Source organism: Neurospora hispaniola, assembly GCF_033458365.1.
Source record: "Neurospora hispaniola strain FGSC 10403 chromosome Unknown B0T23scaffold_4, whole genome shotgun sequence".
NCBI lineage: Eukaryota > Fungi > Ascomycota > Sordariomycetes > Sordariales > Sordariaceae > Neurospora > Neurospora hispaniola.
Window position 1 is genome coordinate 626,911 of NW_026944409.1, and position 16,127 is coordinate 643,037.

Consider the following 16,127-nt stretch of genomic DNA (forward strand, 5'->3'; position numbering starts at 1 on the left):
GAATCGCTTGATGATATTGTCGTGACATCTGCATGAAAAAGAACCTCAGAGAGGCGCCCGACTGTCCCAAAATGATGGCCTATTCGAGTTGTTGTCTTGGATTGAGAGCTGAGAATTCGAGCTCTCCTCAGCTCCTCCATGACCTCCAGGTCTCCGCTTATCTTATCCTTATCGCTGTCTTATGTCCCCTGCCATCAAGGTACCCAACCGATAAGAGCTTCACTCCGCACAGACCATGTCGTAAGCCTTCCCCTGTTTCCGCGCTGAACTGGTACTGGTGCAGGGGATGACGTAACAAGCCGCATGGAAGCTGGAAGGCTGCGTCGTAAGCAACCAGCAACAGCGCCCACACAGCCACAATCATCCAGCTTCCATCCCCCGTCCCGTTTCCCAACCACCTCCGATTTGCTCAGATTTGTGTCTTCTTTTTCTCCGAGTTTCGTAGCATCGATCCTGTTCCTTCCTCGAGTTTCGTATCTTCCCTAGCAAATATAACCACCGAAGCTTCTTTTCCGCCAAGTCCTTTCTTTGCTGCTTTATTTTGTTGTTTGCTGCATTCTGCACTTGAACTTTGAACTTGCAACCAGTGTCAAACATCGCATCGCATCGCATCGCATAACCCTCTACGTCGCGCACAGGGACGGACATTACTACCTAATACACAAATACGAAACCAATACCGACGAACGCACAGGAAAGAAGACAAAACAAACATGACTTACACACAACAACCCCCCGCCAACAACACCATGACCGTTGTCGAGGAGCCTGAGCCCGCGCATGTCTCGGTCAAGACGAAACCAGGCGATATCGAGATGGCGCAGCCTGGTGTTGCGCAGCCTATGGGTATGTTTATGTTATTCTCTTCTCTCTAATCTCTTCCGCTGCTCCTCGCGATCCAATCATACTCCCCATTGCCTCGTTTCTGTTTCTTCCGCCGCAACACTTGCCACATCTCCTCATCATCGCCCACAAGTGCCTGGCTTAGTTGATCCTTCGAACCACCTTGCTAACTACCAATTAATAAAATAGACCCCATGCGCCCTCACGACGACTCCACTATTGGCCTCCGCGGCGGTGATCGTGGCGGGATGTGCCCTGGTCGCTTCTGCTTCTGCATTCCGTGCCCGATACCGTGCGATTGCTGCTTTATTCCTCTTTAATCGAGACGGAAGACGACTGCCTGAGGTCTAAGCAGATGATGATGCAGAGGTGACGATACATACGATGATGGAAAGAAAAACGAGATGAAGGAGTTGTTTAATGATGGATGGATGGACGATGGATGATAATGTTGATGATACCACTACGCTTTTTCTTGTTTTGTTGCTGTTTTTCTGGAGATGGAGGAGGGGATGATGGGGGTCGATGTTGGACGACTGCCGATAGGTGGTTGGACTTGGAGTTCTGGTTCGTACCAGCGCATTCGTGTGTCCAACGAGTCACGACTTTGTTTTTTTCTTTTTCCTATGGAGATATCTTCGTTGATAGTCTCAAAAGTAATGACGGTTGGCTGGGACGGATGTACGAACTCTTCTGTCTTCACACGAACACGAGAACAGAAGAGGCAGTGAACGCTCAGCTTGACGAGTAGTAATGAAAGCCAATGAACATCCCGGGATTCTCTTCCAAGTCGAATAATAGCCGTCCAGTCATTGGTGCTCCGCAAGTGCTAAGGAATGCTAATCAATGAATGTAAAGGTCAATTCTACTCAAGCTGGTTTCACCGTCTTCATCATGTTGGTTCGCCACGACCTCCAACGCAGCTTCAGATGCCACGAGAAGACTACCTCGCGTGGGGAGTGTCTCCCGGGAGGCACAACCCGGTAATCGTGTGAAGCTCATGTCTGAATTGATATGTAAAATGCACAATCATACAGGAAGTGCGAACCACAGACAGAGGAAGAAATACTCGAGGTGATCTAATCACACTCTAGTAGTAGGGTTTCGACAAACTTTTAATACTAGGTACGCTACTAAGACATGTCGAATATCTTGTCTTGAGCATTTGGTGGTTGATATGATATAAATGATGTGACCGAGATCGTGTACGACCTTATCGCAATTTGGTTGAACTTTCCATCCATGTCTGATACTGTAGCTTTCCAACGCCTCAATAGAAAACGTAGAGATGTCCCAACTTCAACATCGTAGCCACCACACACACACATTGAGTGATTCAATTGCATCCCTCAACAAAACTCCCCACACCAACATCGATACCTCTCCCTAACCATTCACACACGAAACACCACCAGAACCTAAATATACCTAAACATATTCTCCCTCACCCCCCTCTTCATACCCACCGCCTTCCCATCCTCATACTCTACCCCCGCCGCCCCCCCTTCCCCCGCCACACTCTCCTCCATCCGCATCCTCACCTCCTCATCTAACTGCGCCTGCGTTTTTTTCTTTGGCTTTTCCTGCTTTTGTTGCTGTCCAGATAATCCCGTAGCCATTGTGATATTCGGCGAAGTAGAAGCCGAAGCCGAACTAGAACTAGAAGTCGAATAATGCGACCGAGCGAATCTCGACGCACCACGAACATTGATATTGTTCTGGGGAGACTGTATACAAGTCCAAGAAATCCACGCAGTCGAAGATGTCGCGAACGGTTTGATGGCTGTTGGAGCTGGACGGGGCTGTGGTTCGAGTGTAAAGCTTCCGGAGATGGAGGAAAGGGTTGTCCCGAGGGAGAGGTTGGGGTGCAGGGCCAAGTGGGGGATTGAGTCCTCGCTTATTGTATTTGCTGCTGCTGCTGCTGCTGCTGCTGCTGCTGCTGAGGTGAAATCGGGTGGGGGAACCGGTTGTTGGCCTGTTGCTGTGTCCATGGTGGAGTGCGGGAGGGGTTGGGTGTGGTGCGCGTCCATGGGGGAAGCGTAGTCGGGACTGTTTGTAGAGTCGGTGGTGGATTCTTTGCCTCTTGCTGCTTTCCTTCCCTCTTTGGGTTGAGATTTTTTTCTGCTGGTGGTGTTGCTGCTGCTGCTGCTGGATTCTTTCTTGGGGGCTGGCTTTTTGGAAGACGAACCTTCCGCTGCTGCTGCTCGTTTGCTACTACCCTTCGTCCGAGAACTTCTTCCCGCGTTAGTACTCGGAGAGTCACTGGCCATCTCACTGCCCCATGCTTCAGTCACGTCCCTTTCTGCATCCCGTCCTGCTCGACTGGCTTCCCACTTCTCAGCGTTAGCACTGTTGGCTTCCTCCACAGCGCAAATATGTTCAGCGTGAATCCCTTCCCATTCCTCAGGGTGTTCCATTGTTTGTTGAACTGATTGTTTGAGGGACGGGAGGATTGTGTGGCCGGTCTTTCATGCATTTGTAAGTGTTAGCCACTTGCTCTTTTATGCCCTCCTCTGTACAGTAACAAGACAGCTGGAGATAGTAATGATGATGGTGAAGGGTTAGATTGAATTGTAGGTCAAGGAGACATACAGAAGTGGAATACTTCGGAGGCATTGGTTCATCACCCTTGTCAGAGGTAGGCATGCCACGATCCTGTTGCCCGCCAACGGAGACGAAGCCTTTGCCGGCGGTTTGCTTGGCTTTGCGGGTGCCGCCTGTCTCGAGGTCGGTGACTATACCTCTTGTAACAGTGATCCTGCTGCTGCCCAGGGTGAGTTGGAGGGGAGCAGTGGGGGGTATGGTGCGTGGGAGGCGGGTTAGTAGACGTGACATTGTGATTTTTGTGGTGTTCGAGTGACTGATTTGATGGTGATTTTTCTAGAGTCAAGGTGTACTGAGGTTGCGTCTTGAGAGATGAGGTTGAGTTAACAATTGCAGGTGATGGTTGGTGTTGTCGAGATATCAAAGTTCTTGGCGTTAAACCGACCAAGTCTCCTCAAATCCACTGGCAATTGATGGTGGCGCTCAATGGCCATATATCACCGTTTAAACCTTCGGCCGAAAGACCCTGGAGCTGTGACGAGCAGTAACCGTCATTGAGGTGGTGATGTCATACCCAGATAAGGAATAAGCTGTTTGCGATAAGAGCTCTGGCCAACTACCTAACGAATTGCTCTCTTCATCCCATCTTGAGCACCTTGACGGCCATTGCGCTGAGGACACTCGGAAATTTTGTCCACCTTCACGGGCACTTTGACATTCACTGGACGTCGTTTAATCGCTGGAAAAAAAACTCACCCAATTCACGGCCACCTCAAGATATGGAGAAACAGCATTAATAACCTGATGTCGGCATTATTAACTATCATTGTGGGCAGTCGTAATTAGGGTACCATAATTCCAGCCAAACACCAACACCAAAAGAGAAACACTGTACACTTATCTATTCAACACCTCCATTATGTACATCCCCTTTTCCACTCCAGTTGTTCATCATGACTCGTCATACAATTACATAGGCAGCTCGCACAGAACTGCGTGCAAAATCACCCGGGTATAAACATTAAAGAAATTGTTGCAACCCCTTAACCAGATTGGTACATGCCAACAGCATAAACGTGAGGGTTCAGCTGCGTCAAGTTGTACGGAGTAACATACAGATCCTCATCAGTCAAGACAAGGAAGATCGTACCGTTGATAGCCGGGTTGCCATCAAAAGTGCTGACATCAGGCTGGACCGTGTAGGCGCTGTTGCCCTGGATGTTCTCCAGAGGCGAGTACGTGACGTTGAGCTGCGAGACCCACGCGGCAAACTTGGGAGCACCAGCCTGAGTGTCGGTAACATACGAGTTGTTGGGGCCGATGGGCTTGCCGGGCTCGTCCCACTCGAGGAAGACCTGGCGGCCGGGGTACGAGAGGGGCATGGAGCGGTTGCGGGTGATGCCGGGGGCGCACGAGACGCCGACGTCCGTCGACTTGGTGCAGTCATCGCTCTCGTCAATGTCCTGGTACGAGGCCGTGTTGGCGTAGCCGCCGTCCGTGGTCTCGTTCCACACGTAAGAGCCGTTGATGCGGAACGGGTTGGGCTGGTTCAGGATGTTGAGGGCAGGGTAGTTCTGCCAGATCAGACGGGTGTTGTTCTCGGGGCACGAAGAGATGTAAGGGGCGAGAAGAGACCAGGCCCAGGACTGAGGAATGCCGACCTCGAACCATTCGGGCATGGGGAAGAGACCCTCGAACTGGCGGAAGATCATCTGCTGACGAGCCTCGGTGGTGATGGACTGCAGCAGCAACTGACCGACATCGTGGGCGTTGAGGTGGTTGAGGAAGCCGTAGACACCGGACTCACCGTAGCGAGTCAACTTTTGGCAGAAGTCAATGAACTCGTGCACGTTGGTGGCAGGGTAGTTGTAGGTGCACTGGTTGGGGGCAGAGGGGCCAAGAATGTTGCTGAGCAGAGTAGCGTGGCCGACTTCCTGGTCTGCCATGAACTCAATCAAGTGACGGTCTTCAGCAGTGAGGCCGGCCTCCTCAAAGTCCTCCACTGAGAATGTGGCGAGACCCCAGTGGAAGAGATCGAGCTCAATCCATTCCTGGTGAAGGGCCAGGGCAATGGACTGGTAGTCGAAGTCGGAAAGCACTCTGTAAACGGGAGCAGAGCCGTTGGTGCCAACACCGCCAGCCGGAGTGTAAGGGGCAGGCTGAGGAGCGTGAAGTTGCCCATCACTCGGGTACTTGAAAGCGTCTGGCCCTGGGGGAAGAGCTGGAACTGATGGAGCAAGGACTGAAGTCGACAAGGCGCCGGTGGTAAAAGCGGGTGGCCCTGTGTAGGTACCATGAGAGGTTACATTGGTAACGGGCTCGACCACTGCCGTGATCTTGGGGACCGAGAAGGTGGTGGTGGGCTCCGAGTAGATGGGAGCGGGAACGGCAAGCGATCTAGCAGCGAGGCCGAGAAGGCCAACGCCTGCCGAGAGTTTGAACCCAGCCATTGTAACTGATGTGGTGTGGTTGAAGAGTGTCGAACGGGAGCGAATGCTAGGAATGCTCGATGTCGACTGTTTGGTGACTTGATTGAAACGAATTTTGGGTAAGCCGGGTCCGGATGCTGTCAAATTATATGTTCTGTATTCACAGCCAAGCAAAGGCTCCCGGAGGGTTTGCACCGCGTCGTCAAGGGTCCTGCCATGCCAAAACTACATACCTAGAGGTAGTACTCCGACCCAGGCGTCGGATGTGCCTGCGAGGTGAGTTGCTGTACCATCATCATCATCATCATCGATGATTTCGTTGATCTCGACCTAGGGCACCTGCCAGTCACTCAGTCACACGTCAACCAACCAGGGTGTTCGGCTGTTGTGCCTGCCCACCGAGTTTTACCCCGAGTGTCTCTGTTGACTTTTGTGTCTTTCCCTATATGAGAGGCTGACGCTAGCATTCCGCACCCGGCCAGGCTTGAGGATCTGCAAACCGTGGACCCAAAATCCCAGCAGATCCACGAGGTAGTGTACACCACATCGGTGTGCAAGGAAGGCAGTTGCTGGTCGTCCGCTGACGGAGCTTCGTCGTCATTGACGGTCATGGAGATGACTGACCAGGCCAAAAGCTCGATTGGTAATGGGGGCGAATCTCCGCTCTCGGCAGCTCAGAAGACGGGAAATTTTGCTCTTGTTCTCCAAATGGCATTGTCCGAACACAGCCTGGAAACGGACGTTGCACTCGCTGGCACCCTTGAATTGACCCCTTATTCCTCTGAAAACGGGAAACACCCGAACCATGTTTTCCATTGAGTGGTCCGATGTGAGTCGCAACTACTTTGCATCGCAAGCTTGACACGGATCGTAGGGAAAAAGGGGTACCATCGAAGCTGAACCTGCAATGGTCCAACAGGAGGAGGCTTGCCCCAGGAGATGGAGGTGTCGTTGAAGCCAAGGTCAGACAACGACCCGACCTAGTAGGGGAGGCTCTTCATGGTCAATGTCCCGAATGGGCAGAGACAACGAAGCTGGGAGTCCCTTGATTGGGCGCCACATGGTTTTCGTTATGCGAAAGCTGGGGTAGAAATCAACACAAAAAGTGGGAAGGCGGGGATCGTTACTAGAGAAAGCTTTAAAAGATGAAGAAAAGAAGTCATGACGACATGATGATGTGCCTCTTTGTACCTGCTGCCAGGGGGGGCCGGCAGTGGTGCAGTGTAATTGGGGTTCTCCGGCCCCACCTTGCCGGGGCGGCCAAGCTACGTACCGCTTCAACATATTCAAGTGCCGAGCCGCGAGGGCATTTGTTGTCTATCCCCAACCTATCTACCGGAAGAGAAACAAAAGAATCACAATTCTGGGAAAGATCCATGTACCGTACATGCCGCTTGAAACGATGGATTCATACACTACAACAAGAGCTGGTACCGACATGCTTCACAGTATAAACATATCCATGTTAGTATACCGAGAAATGAAACAGGATATTAGAATCCAGAGAGGAAGATCTCACGACAGGTACGTTGATGCTCTACACGTAATCTGGAGAATCAACGCATCTCGATTCACCACCAGCCACGAAGTGAAGATCATAGGGTGTACAACTAGATCAGCAGTTGTTTGCTGCGGCTAAGTTGTGTCATCTGATGTCAGACATGTCTTTGTGTCTGGGCGGCGATCCGGCACACTCCAGAATTGACCACCAGCATCCGGAGCCGCAAAGACCCAGTTTCCCGGATAGGAGTGTAAGTGAATACTAACCATTTTCAGCCAGGTCGACAGGTTTTGATGGGTTTGCTTGTTTCGACAAAACAAAACTAGCGCAAGAGAACTTGATGAATGCCCCTTGAAGACACTCGTATATGTGGATGCTGTACGATACACCCGTCAAACGTGATATTATAAGGATAGTTATGCAATGTTCAAGGTCTTGCCTCCGCAAAGCCTAATGAGGTTGGTGCGGGCCGAGGCAACGACAGATAAAGGGCACCGGTGCGAAACTATAGAGACGAGGCAATGTCCGGGAAGATCGACTCCCGTCCGTATCATAGTCCGGTCGCAAAGCAAAGGTCGAGCAGCGTGACAGGCCCAAACATTTACCTGTTGGGATCCGCACCCTTCTCAATAAACAAGACAACCGCATCCTCCATCCCCTTTGACACCGCCGCATGCAATGGACTCGTCCCCTTCAGATCTAACTTGGTCACATCCGCACCCTTGTTCACCAGCAGCGTCACTGTATCCATCCGCTCACCCTCAATAGCGCAATGCAGCGGTGTCCGTCCCGTACTATCATGCGCATTAATGTCACCTCCCTTGTTGATCAAAATCTCCAAGATCTTGTTCTGCCCCTTCAACGCCGCCATGTGCAACGGTCCCGACGGCGGTCCCAGCGGGAACACAGGGTTACCCACCACCCCGCCGCCACCGACCTGATGGAACTTTGGCGGCGGCACCGGCGGCATAACCTTGGGCTTCTTCATCCTCGCATACCGTTCCGATTGCGTCTCCAGCGCGCGTCCACCGGCCTGCAACCTCCGATACCGACGGTAACTGGCAATGGAATCCATATTGTTGGGGTCCAGATCGTGATTGTGCTCCTCGCACCGCACCTCGATAAACCACTTGCTCGCGTGCCGCTTCTTGCACACCAGCTTCATCTTGGCTGGACACCCGATCTTGTGCGTGGGGCGCTTGCGGATGCCCGTGCCACTGTTCTTGCACGTGCCGCCGCGGTCGCACATCAGATCGACCCGCACTACTTCGGAGCCTTTGGCATACTTGCCGCCTGGGTTCTTGGCTTTGGCGCACCCGGATTGCACCAGCATGTAGCCCTGGCTGATGGCGTACTCCATCACGGAGCTCATGGCTTGCTCGCGTGTATCATAGGGCCCGAGCATCAGGTTAGGACGCACGGTGGGGAGACGGAGCGGCGTGATGGGCTGCACGAGAGGAGCTTTGTAGTCGGCTGACCCGGGCAGGTTTCCGTTCGCATCCGGATTTAAGTTTTGGCCGTCCGCGGGGTTGGCGGTTCCGTCGCTGCCGTCGCCGTTGGGTTGAGGCGTGTCGTTGTTGGAGCTGACGTCGTTCATGGTCTCGTCTTCCTCGTCCTCGTCCTCGTCTTCGTGTTCCTCCGCTGCCTCCTCGTCAAGCATCGTCTCGTCTGGGGTACCATTACCATTGGTACCCTGTGAGTGCTGCTGCTGCTGCTGGTCAACCTGAAAGGCCGGGTGGTTCAGCGGATCATGCACATAGAATTTATCTTGCTGTTGCTGTTGCTGTTGCTGGCGGAATTGCTGGTGTTGCTGGCGAGTCATCCCCTTGCTGCGCTGGGGCCGTGACTTTGCCTCTTGTTCAGCGCGCTGCTGTTCCCGTTCCTGGGCCTTTCTTTCCAGCCATGCTTGTTGCTCGGGAGTCAAGTTCTTTTGCGGTGGATTAAACTGTGCTGCCGCTAGACTCGAGTGCGGCTGTTGTTGTGGTTGTTGTTGCTGAGGTTGTTGTTGCTGCTGCTGCTGCTGCTGCTGCTGCTGCTGCTGCTGCTGCTGCTGGGTTTGTGCTTGATGTTGTTGCTGCCCGTCGGCCTCGGGAGACTTGGCATTTTGAAGCCATTGGTGTTGGTTGGGATAGTTTGCCTGGGCACCCCAGTACGCATTGCCGGATAGTTGTTGATCTCGTAGGATCTCTTCGGGAGTTCGAGGTTTCTGGGTAGGTAGGATCTGGTGGTATAAGGGCGCAGATGTTTGGAGAGCCAACTGTTGCAACTGTGACTGGGTGTGAGGTGCAAAGAGGTTTGGCAGCTGTTGCTGTTGCGGTTGTTGTGGTGATTGTTGAGGTTGCGGCGGTTGTGGTGATTGTTGTTGTTGTTGTTGTTGTTGCGGTTGCTGTGGTTGCTGCTGCTGTTGTTGCTGAGTAGATCGCTGGGGCGGGATCGGAGGAGGGTGGATGGGGGTTTCGACCCGAGGTTGGCGCTGGGGAGTCCGGCTGGCGTTTTGCTGCTGTGGACTTTGTTGTTCTTGTTGATGCTGTTGCTGTAGATGCTGATCCTGTTCCCGGGCAGAGAGTGAGTGGTCAGCGAAGAAGTGCCAAGACGAGTCATATGAAAGTCAGAGGATTCGGTTCCATACCGTGACCTGGGACTGCTGGGCCAGGTAGCTGCTACTAGTATTACTATTACCAGAGTTGTTGCCCGACATGGTTGGTGGTGGTGGCCGCTTTGTTCTTGTGGATTGGTATCTGGCGATAGATGGCGGTAAAAGCACAGGCAAGGAGAAAAGGCGGGAGACCGCGGATGATATCCGGAGAGTCAGATTTGTTGCGTCGTCGGCGAGGACGGGCCAATCGTATGCAGAGGTCTGCACGTCTTTGTGGGGCATGTGGCTTGTCCAGCCATTCGCACGGACCTTTTTTCTATCTTCTGCATATCTGCCTATCGTCCAAGCCTCCTAAAGCACAAGCGCCAACTTGTTCAGCGGCCACAGCGCGTCTGCTTCAGTGCTTCAGCCTTCAATCCATCCCTTCGACCAAGGCGGGGTTCATCCTCTTCATCCTCTTTTCACACTTCTTCCATTTTTCAACCATCACAAAGCATCTTACAGGCCACCTTGGAGACTCGATCTCATTTGTTTCCAACATGACAGACACAATGGCCCGAATCTTAGTTCCTTTGTCGTCTCCTGATGCTCTGGATGGGATTCCATTGTTTGCAAAGTTGAGGCTTGCCGGATGCGGCCCATTAGCCCCCGACCGCTTCTGTCCCAATACCTCTTTGTGTCAATCTTAATGTTGTCCTTAAGCTGAATGTCAGAACGATGCTCAATCAAGTCATTTCACCAACCACTATTTTCTGTCACACGTCGAACCCTCAAACCTTGACTTGACCGTTCGTTTTGTTTCTATGAGTTTCTCAGCGCACCGCCAGGATTAACAGTCGGCATCTGATATACCATCTCCATCCACAATGCCGCCCAAAAGATGGGCTGCGAAAGGTGCGGCAAACAAGGTGGTACCAGATCAGGAAAGGAAGAAATACAATGACTACTATTACTTTTACCGAAGGGGCGAACCCGAACGACGGCGGAACAAAGTCAAACTGGCAAGCCAACCCGTGAACTTGCGCCTACATCATGGAGTGGTTCCGGATGAAATCTTTCCCTGGAGAACGAACGAGGGGCTACAACGCTACGACGAGTATTACGCCTATTTAGCAGAACAGAAGGACCAGATGCAAATTGACCAGAAGGACAGCTGGGACAGCAAGGACAATGAAAGCGAGGAGAGTGAAAGCGAGGATAGCGACGACGAAGAAGAAAAAGAAAAAGCAGAGACTGAGAAATGGGAAACGGCCAGGGGGCTGACCAAGGACATGTACGAAAAGGGAGCTGGCCTGCACTTTTGCAAGATTCTTGGGGCTGGCGGCATGGGCATCATCTGCGTTTTTGTCAGCTACAACGAGACCCAAACCCCTACCTTCTGGACTGTAAAGAGAGACATAGGGGGCTATGACGAGGTGGCTAGGGAAAAGGAGACCACACTGGTTAGTTGTCCTTACATCGCCGGTTCTTGTTTTCGAGGCTTCTATCTTTTTGGGCCTTTACTAACCAATGGATCGACAGACCTTACTCCGCGCGCCCCATATTGTTCAGGTCTTCCATCCTGACAAGGAGAAACCTCAAGACACAGATGACGACGAGCCGCTGGCGCGGCGGCCAAAGAAGCGGGCAAGAACAGAGCGAAGCCAAGCTGAAGTACGAAAGGAGAGTCGCGCTACCCGGGCAGGGCAAAGGGTCGCGTCCATTGCAAGAAAGGCGGGTACAGCGGCGCGTCAGCCTCCAATCGGACCTACCGACCAAGTAGAGCAGGTTCCCAAGAGCATGGTTATGGAATACGTAGCAAGGGGCTCCCTTTACGACTGGTTGGAAGGACTAGGGAAATTAAAGGCCGGGACGGAACCGGATTTGCGCATTCCAAATCGAGTCCTCTGGGATATGATGGCTTGCTGTAAGTCGTTCTTTTCAGTCACTCATATTCTATCCTATACTAACAGCTGCTATACAGTCATGAAAATGTGCTTGGCCATGGAGTATCCCCCTTTAATTTTTTTCCCTAATCTTACGGGGCCTGACCCTTTGGCAGAGGATTTCGTCTGGAATACTGATGATCGTGATGACGGGAACATGGTACCAGAGCTCAATCCAGGACCACATAATGGTTATGTTGACAAGCCAGCCGGAACTAGTCTCATTCACTTTGACATTGATCCACAAAACGGTAAGCTTCACCCAAACCTTGCGGTTCATGACTGATAAATGCTGATGGCGGTGACACTCAGTGCTCATCGGGGATTTTGATTCGGAATCCAGGGAAGGCAAGCATAGGGTCAGTCCAACACATCCGCTTTTCGAAAGGATGACCGATACTCATGATGGGACGCCTATGTTCAAGCTAATTGACTTTGGGCTCGCCCGAGATATGAGCGTTGATGATGCATGTCGCCGTAATCTGTAAGTATAAATGAAGTGTCTTGATGCATACCTCTACCGAGACTCGTTTGAAGCTTACTCTTCTCATTCATACAGAAAAGATCTCTGGGCCCATCGCCGATGTGGCAAACCAGGTTTCTATCTCCCGGTAGGTATCCGTGTTTTGCTCACTTTCTTTGATAGCAGTGACGCTGACATCTTTTGCCCTCTGTGCCTAGGAACAATTCACCAGGGAGTGGGAAGCGATCGTAGAATCACCCGATGCTCAACAGGCGAGGGTAGCCGGACAGTATAGCTGGAAATCCAATCTATGGCAACTTGCATTGGTAAGTCCCGTTCTCTGCCTCTACTCCATCTCCCTTTACGCCCTGACCTTGTCACTAACCTTATATCTACCCCCAATGACTATAGATCATGCACATCGTCATAACTTTCCGATGGAACCCAACTAATACCATTCATCCCCTGAGAGACGCGGACTTGATATACGGCCCGCCAAACGACTTACCGCTCAAACGGCAGCGCAAGAGGTCGTACCCGACTTATGGCGCCCACTTGCTCGACCCGCAATACGACCATGTGCCCATCCGGCTCCGCCACCTGGTCGCCCGCTGTCTGTGCGAGATTCCCGACGATAGGCCGAGTTTTGAGGAGATTCGCGCCGAAATCCAGTGGGCATGTGATCATGAGAGTGCGGAGGAAAAGGAGGCGGCAAGACAATGGAGTCGAACGCACTTTGAGAAGCCGCCGCCGCCCGTGATTCCGCCGTGGAAGAAAGTGGAATCGGTACGTTTCTGTTCCGTATCACCTCAAGACTAAGAAGCGGTAGAGGTATTCCCTTGACTGAAGAGTTACTAATTCACCTGCTTGTTGTACAGTGGGCGAAGCAAAAGACGATCTTGCGGTTTGACCAGTATTTGGAGAAGTACCCTCCTAAATAATAATTTGCAGAGGCTCAAACGGAAAGTCAACTTTTTGCCTTTTTAGGTATTTTTCTACTCATCTCACAGCATCCATGGAGTTGGTCTGCATGTTCTTGTCAAGTCCATGACGATTTCGCTTGAACGAGCTTCCTGCATCACCCTATCATACTCACGCCATATAGGGCAGTGTACCACTTCACAAGTTCAGGACTAGGCGTATACCTAAGTCTCCACATATCTCCTTCCCCAAGTGAACCAGAACTGATGAACTCTCAAACCCCAAACTTCTTATAAAGCTTATACTTGACCGTCTTGAACTCGGGCTTGAGGGTCTGTTCCGTGTTCGGTTCCACTTCGTGCTATTTCCCCTCTTGTCAGCATCCATTCTACCGTCAAGTGTAGTAACAAAGCAGAGAGATAGGGTTCACATACCACAGCCAAATACTGCTTGATACCAGTACCATCACAACAGTTATATGCAGGAGCAGTGTACTTGAGCAGTCTCGACCGGACCGGATCTGAGCCTTCCCAGCCCTTGCGGGAGTAGTCGAGGAGAGCAGACGGGTGGGCGCCGGGAACGTCGTAGCCGGGGATATCAGAGGAGTCGACAGGCACAAGGATTACGTCTGTGTCTTTGGAAGAGTCTGTGGTAGTTGTTAGCTTGTTCTCTTTTTCCTTTTCCCTTTCCCACCGGTCTGGTATTCGACCTTCATTCATCCATCATCCCGTAGTAATAGTTGGAGTATCACTCAACGCATCCCATTCCACTTGGGGTTTCCAGTCAACTCTTCCCGTCCCTTTTGATCCCCTTCCACCCCTCCGATATCATCCATCAACTCAACCCGTCCTCACTTCCCCACGAGTTCATCCCATTCCATCCTCTTCCCTCCCTCCCTCCTCCCCTCTTTCCCCATCTACCCCAACTACCCCAGCTCAAAATGACATCAAACTTACCACTTTCCTTTTCACCAACAACCTCCCAAAACCCCAGTTCCCACTTCGCTACCTCCATCGCATTTCCCCCACCAGGCAACATCTCATGCACCAACGGCGCCTTATACAGCCCGCTCTCGGGCCTACTGGCCTTTGCCACGTCCGGAACGGGGTACATGGCCAGATAAAGCCACTTTTCGTTCTTGGGGTAGGTCACTTCGTTTGCTGTAGTGCCCGCAGCAGAGGAGGAGGCAAAGGAGGAAGGATTAGAAGGATCGAACCCAGCGCGGGCATAGCGAAAGGCAGAAGTAAAGCCGTCAGAGCGGCCGAGGCGAAGAATGTCGGGGATGTGGACTTCGTTGTACCATTTGTTGAAAGTGTCGTGGGAGGTGGAGAACGAAGGATGGGTAGGGCGGGAGAAGACGACGAGGTAGCCTTTTTTGGGGGATGTTGACATGGTGATTTGGGGAGGGTATGGAAGGTGGTGGTGTTGGATGGGTTACTCTGGGTCGTGTCTGAGGTTGATGTTGTTGATGAAAAGACAAGAACTTAGGTTGAGAGGTTAGGAAGGGATGACGTTCATGTTGAGGTTGGAACTGACCAGAGGACCGGGAGCAGAAGGCGGTCTACTATGTACATATGTCCTACTTATGAAGTGCACTATGAGGTGGCAGTGTGGAGTCAGGAACCGTGCATCACGCAACGACTGACGTTGACGAGGACAAGGACAAGGGCAGCGGGATGGCTTACCTTACTTGTAGGTAGGAGGAAGCAGAACTGATGTCGTGTCACATGTTTGAGATTAGATAGCTGCGAATGTTTGATGCTTACCTTAAGGTAAGGGGGTTGGAAACTTGATTCGATGACACCTGTTAGAACTGGCTCTGTCAGGAATCGGGGACGTTGCGGGCGCTGTGAATAAGGGGAAAACACGGATTACCAAAGTCCGCTCGGATCCGGCGCACCAAAGACGGAAAGTGGGGCCGTGGTTCGGGACTCGGCCGGGACCCGGCAGCGGGGAAGTGGGGTAACGGTCCAGTGCTGGACTCTGCGACAGGACCCATTCTGATCCCAAACCATAAAACAGCGAATTCGATTTCCCATAGCATCCAGAGGCGATCCATGTGTCTTTGATGCAATATATTCATAATTCATAGGTGTCATGACGTCCTGCACTCGCCCATGCGCAAGCAGCACTCAGTGTGCAGTCGCACTCGCCTTCGCACTCGCACTTTTTCAGTTCCCGATTCCCTTGAGTGCCTTCAGTTCCCTCTCATCGATTGCCATTGTAATCGCGCACTCATCCCCTTCCTCCCACTCCCACTCCGGTCACCCCCTCCAACCCTTCCAACAAAGAACCAATCAGTCGCTTACTGACTAGCACCCAAAGGCGCCGTACCCTTCTTGTCCCCCTTCCTATAAAACATATACCCCAAAGCAACCACAACACCAACAACAGTGATTGTCCCGGCTCTCCTGTTTTTTGAAGGTCAGCCAATCTGCTTGTCCCTTCTACCCGTAAAGCGTAGTATCGGATATAGGGGTACGCACACGTTGTATCGGTTAGGTTTGGTAGCGGGCTCTGATCCCTTGACGCCACCGAGTTCGTCGCCGTTGGAAGAGACGGAGCGGATTTGGGTGAATGCCGGTGCGGTCGTGCGGGCAGTAGCAGCGGGGACGATGCGGCGCGCGGCGATGGGGCGGAGAGCGGAGGTGGAGAGTTTGATGGCGGACATTTTTGTGATGGTCTGATAGTTGCTCGCTTGACTGGTAGATATGAAGTGGTCGTTGGATGGTTACTCTAGATTCGGATGCAGGTTGTAGTTATGTTGCTGGTGATGATGAATTGGCCTGGAACTCTTTTTCCCAAACAAACCTGCAGCCGTTCCCATCTATTTACTTTATACCTCTAGCCGTCGCATTCACCCGCCATGGGGCCATTGATGTTCATTGATTCCCGCTGGTGACGA

The 16,127-nt window shown here is 52.1% G+C and overlaps 7 protein-coding genes across 7 annotated transcripts; 2 read left to right on the forward strand and 5 right to left on the reverse strand.

Moving 5' to 3' along the window:
- Nucleotides 1-713: 713 nt before the first annotated feature.
- Nucleotides 714-1,163, forward strand: B0T23DRAFT_428461 (uncharacterized protein; the record flags this gene model as incomplete). The annotated part of the gene is made up of 2 exons (XM_062840137.1): nt 714-846; nt 1,033-1,163. 2 exons carry the CDS (start codon nt 714-716, stop codon nt 1,161-1,163), a joined length of 264 nt encoding a protein of 87 aa, XP_062692617.1.
- A 673-nt stretch (nt 1,164-1,836) lies between these two features.
- Nucleotides 1,837-3,922, reverse strand: B0T23DRAFT_453323 (uncharacterized protein). The gene is made up of 2 exons (XM_062841174.1): nt 3,436-3,922; nt 1,837-3,308 (listed from the first exon to the last, which is right to left on the reverse strand). The coding sequence occupies exons 1-2, from the start codon at nt 3,676-3,678 to the stop codon at nt 2,262-2,264; spliced, it is 1,290 nt and encodes a 429-aa protein (XP_062692618.1). The 5' UTR covers nt 3,679-3,922; the 3' UTR covers nt 1,837-2,261.
- A 258-nt stretch (nt 3,923-4,180) lies between these two features.
- B0T23DRAFT_135553 (ferritin-like domain-containing protein) lies at nt 4,181-6,001 on the reverse strand. Its single transcript, XM_062832260.1, has one exon. The coding sequence runs from the start codon at nt 5,835-5,837 to the stop codon at nt 4,431-4,433; it is 1,407 nt and encodes a 468-aa protein (XP_062692619.1). The 5' UTR covers nt 5,838-6,001; the 3' UTR covers nt 4,181-4,430.
- Nucleotides 6,002-7,918: 1,917 nt separating this feature from the next.
- On the reverse strand, nt 7,919-10,015 carry B0T23DRAFT_428464 (uncharacterized protein; the record flags this gene model as incomplete). Its single annotated transcript, XM_062840138.1, has 2 exons — nt 7,919-9,865; nt 9,947-10,015. The coding sequence occupies 2 exons, from the start codon at nt 10,013-10,015 to the stop codon at nt 7,919-7,921; spliced, it is 2,016 nt and encodes a 671-aa protein (XP_062692620.1).
- A 624-nt stretch (nt 10,016-10,639) lies between these two features.
- On the forward strand, nt 10,640-13,382 carry B0T23DRAFT_135594 (uncharacterized protein). Its single transcript, XM_062832262.1, has 8 exons — nt 10,640-11,355; nt 11,435-11,819; nt 11,877-12,089; nt 12,151-12,322; nt 12,398-12,449; nt 12,520-12,627; nt 12,713-13,087; nt 13,180-13,382. Exons 1-8 carry the CDS (start codon nt 10,780-10,782, stop codon nt 13,240-13,242), a joined length of 1,944 nt encoding a protein of 647 aa, XP_062692621.1. The 5' UTR covers nt 10,640-10,779; the 3' UTR covers nt 13,243-13,382.
- A 10-nt stretch (nt 13,383-13,392) lies between these two features.
- B0T23DRAFT_135590 (uncharacterized protein) lies at nt 13,393-14,726 on the reverse strand. The gene is made up of 3 exons (XM_062832261.1): nt 14,179-14,726; nt 13,657-13,868; nt 13,393-13,583 (listed from the first exon to the last, which is right to left on the reverse strand). The coding sequence occupies exons 1-3, from the start codon at nt 14,612-14,614 to the stop codon at nt 13,497-13,499; spliced, it is 735 nt and encodes a 244-aa protein (XP_062692622.1). The 5' UTR covers nt 14,615-14,726; the 3' UTR covers nt 13,393-13,496.
- Nucleotides 14,727-15,416: 690 nt separating this feature from the next.
- Nucleotides 15,417-16,070, reverse strand: B0T23DRAFT_135630 (uncharacterized protein). Its single transcript, XM_062832263.1, has 2 exons — nt 15,709-16,070; nt 15,417-15,633 (listed from the first exon to the last, which is right to left on the reverse strand). Exons 1-2 carry the CDS (start codon nt 15,891-15,893, stop codon nt 15,528-15,530), a joined length of 291 nt encoding a protein of 96 aa, XP_062692623.1. The 5' UTR covers nt 15,894-16,070; the 3' UTR covers nt 15,417-15,527.
- Between the last annotated feature and the right edge of the window lie 57 nt (nt 16,071-16,127).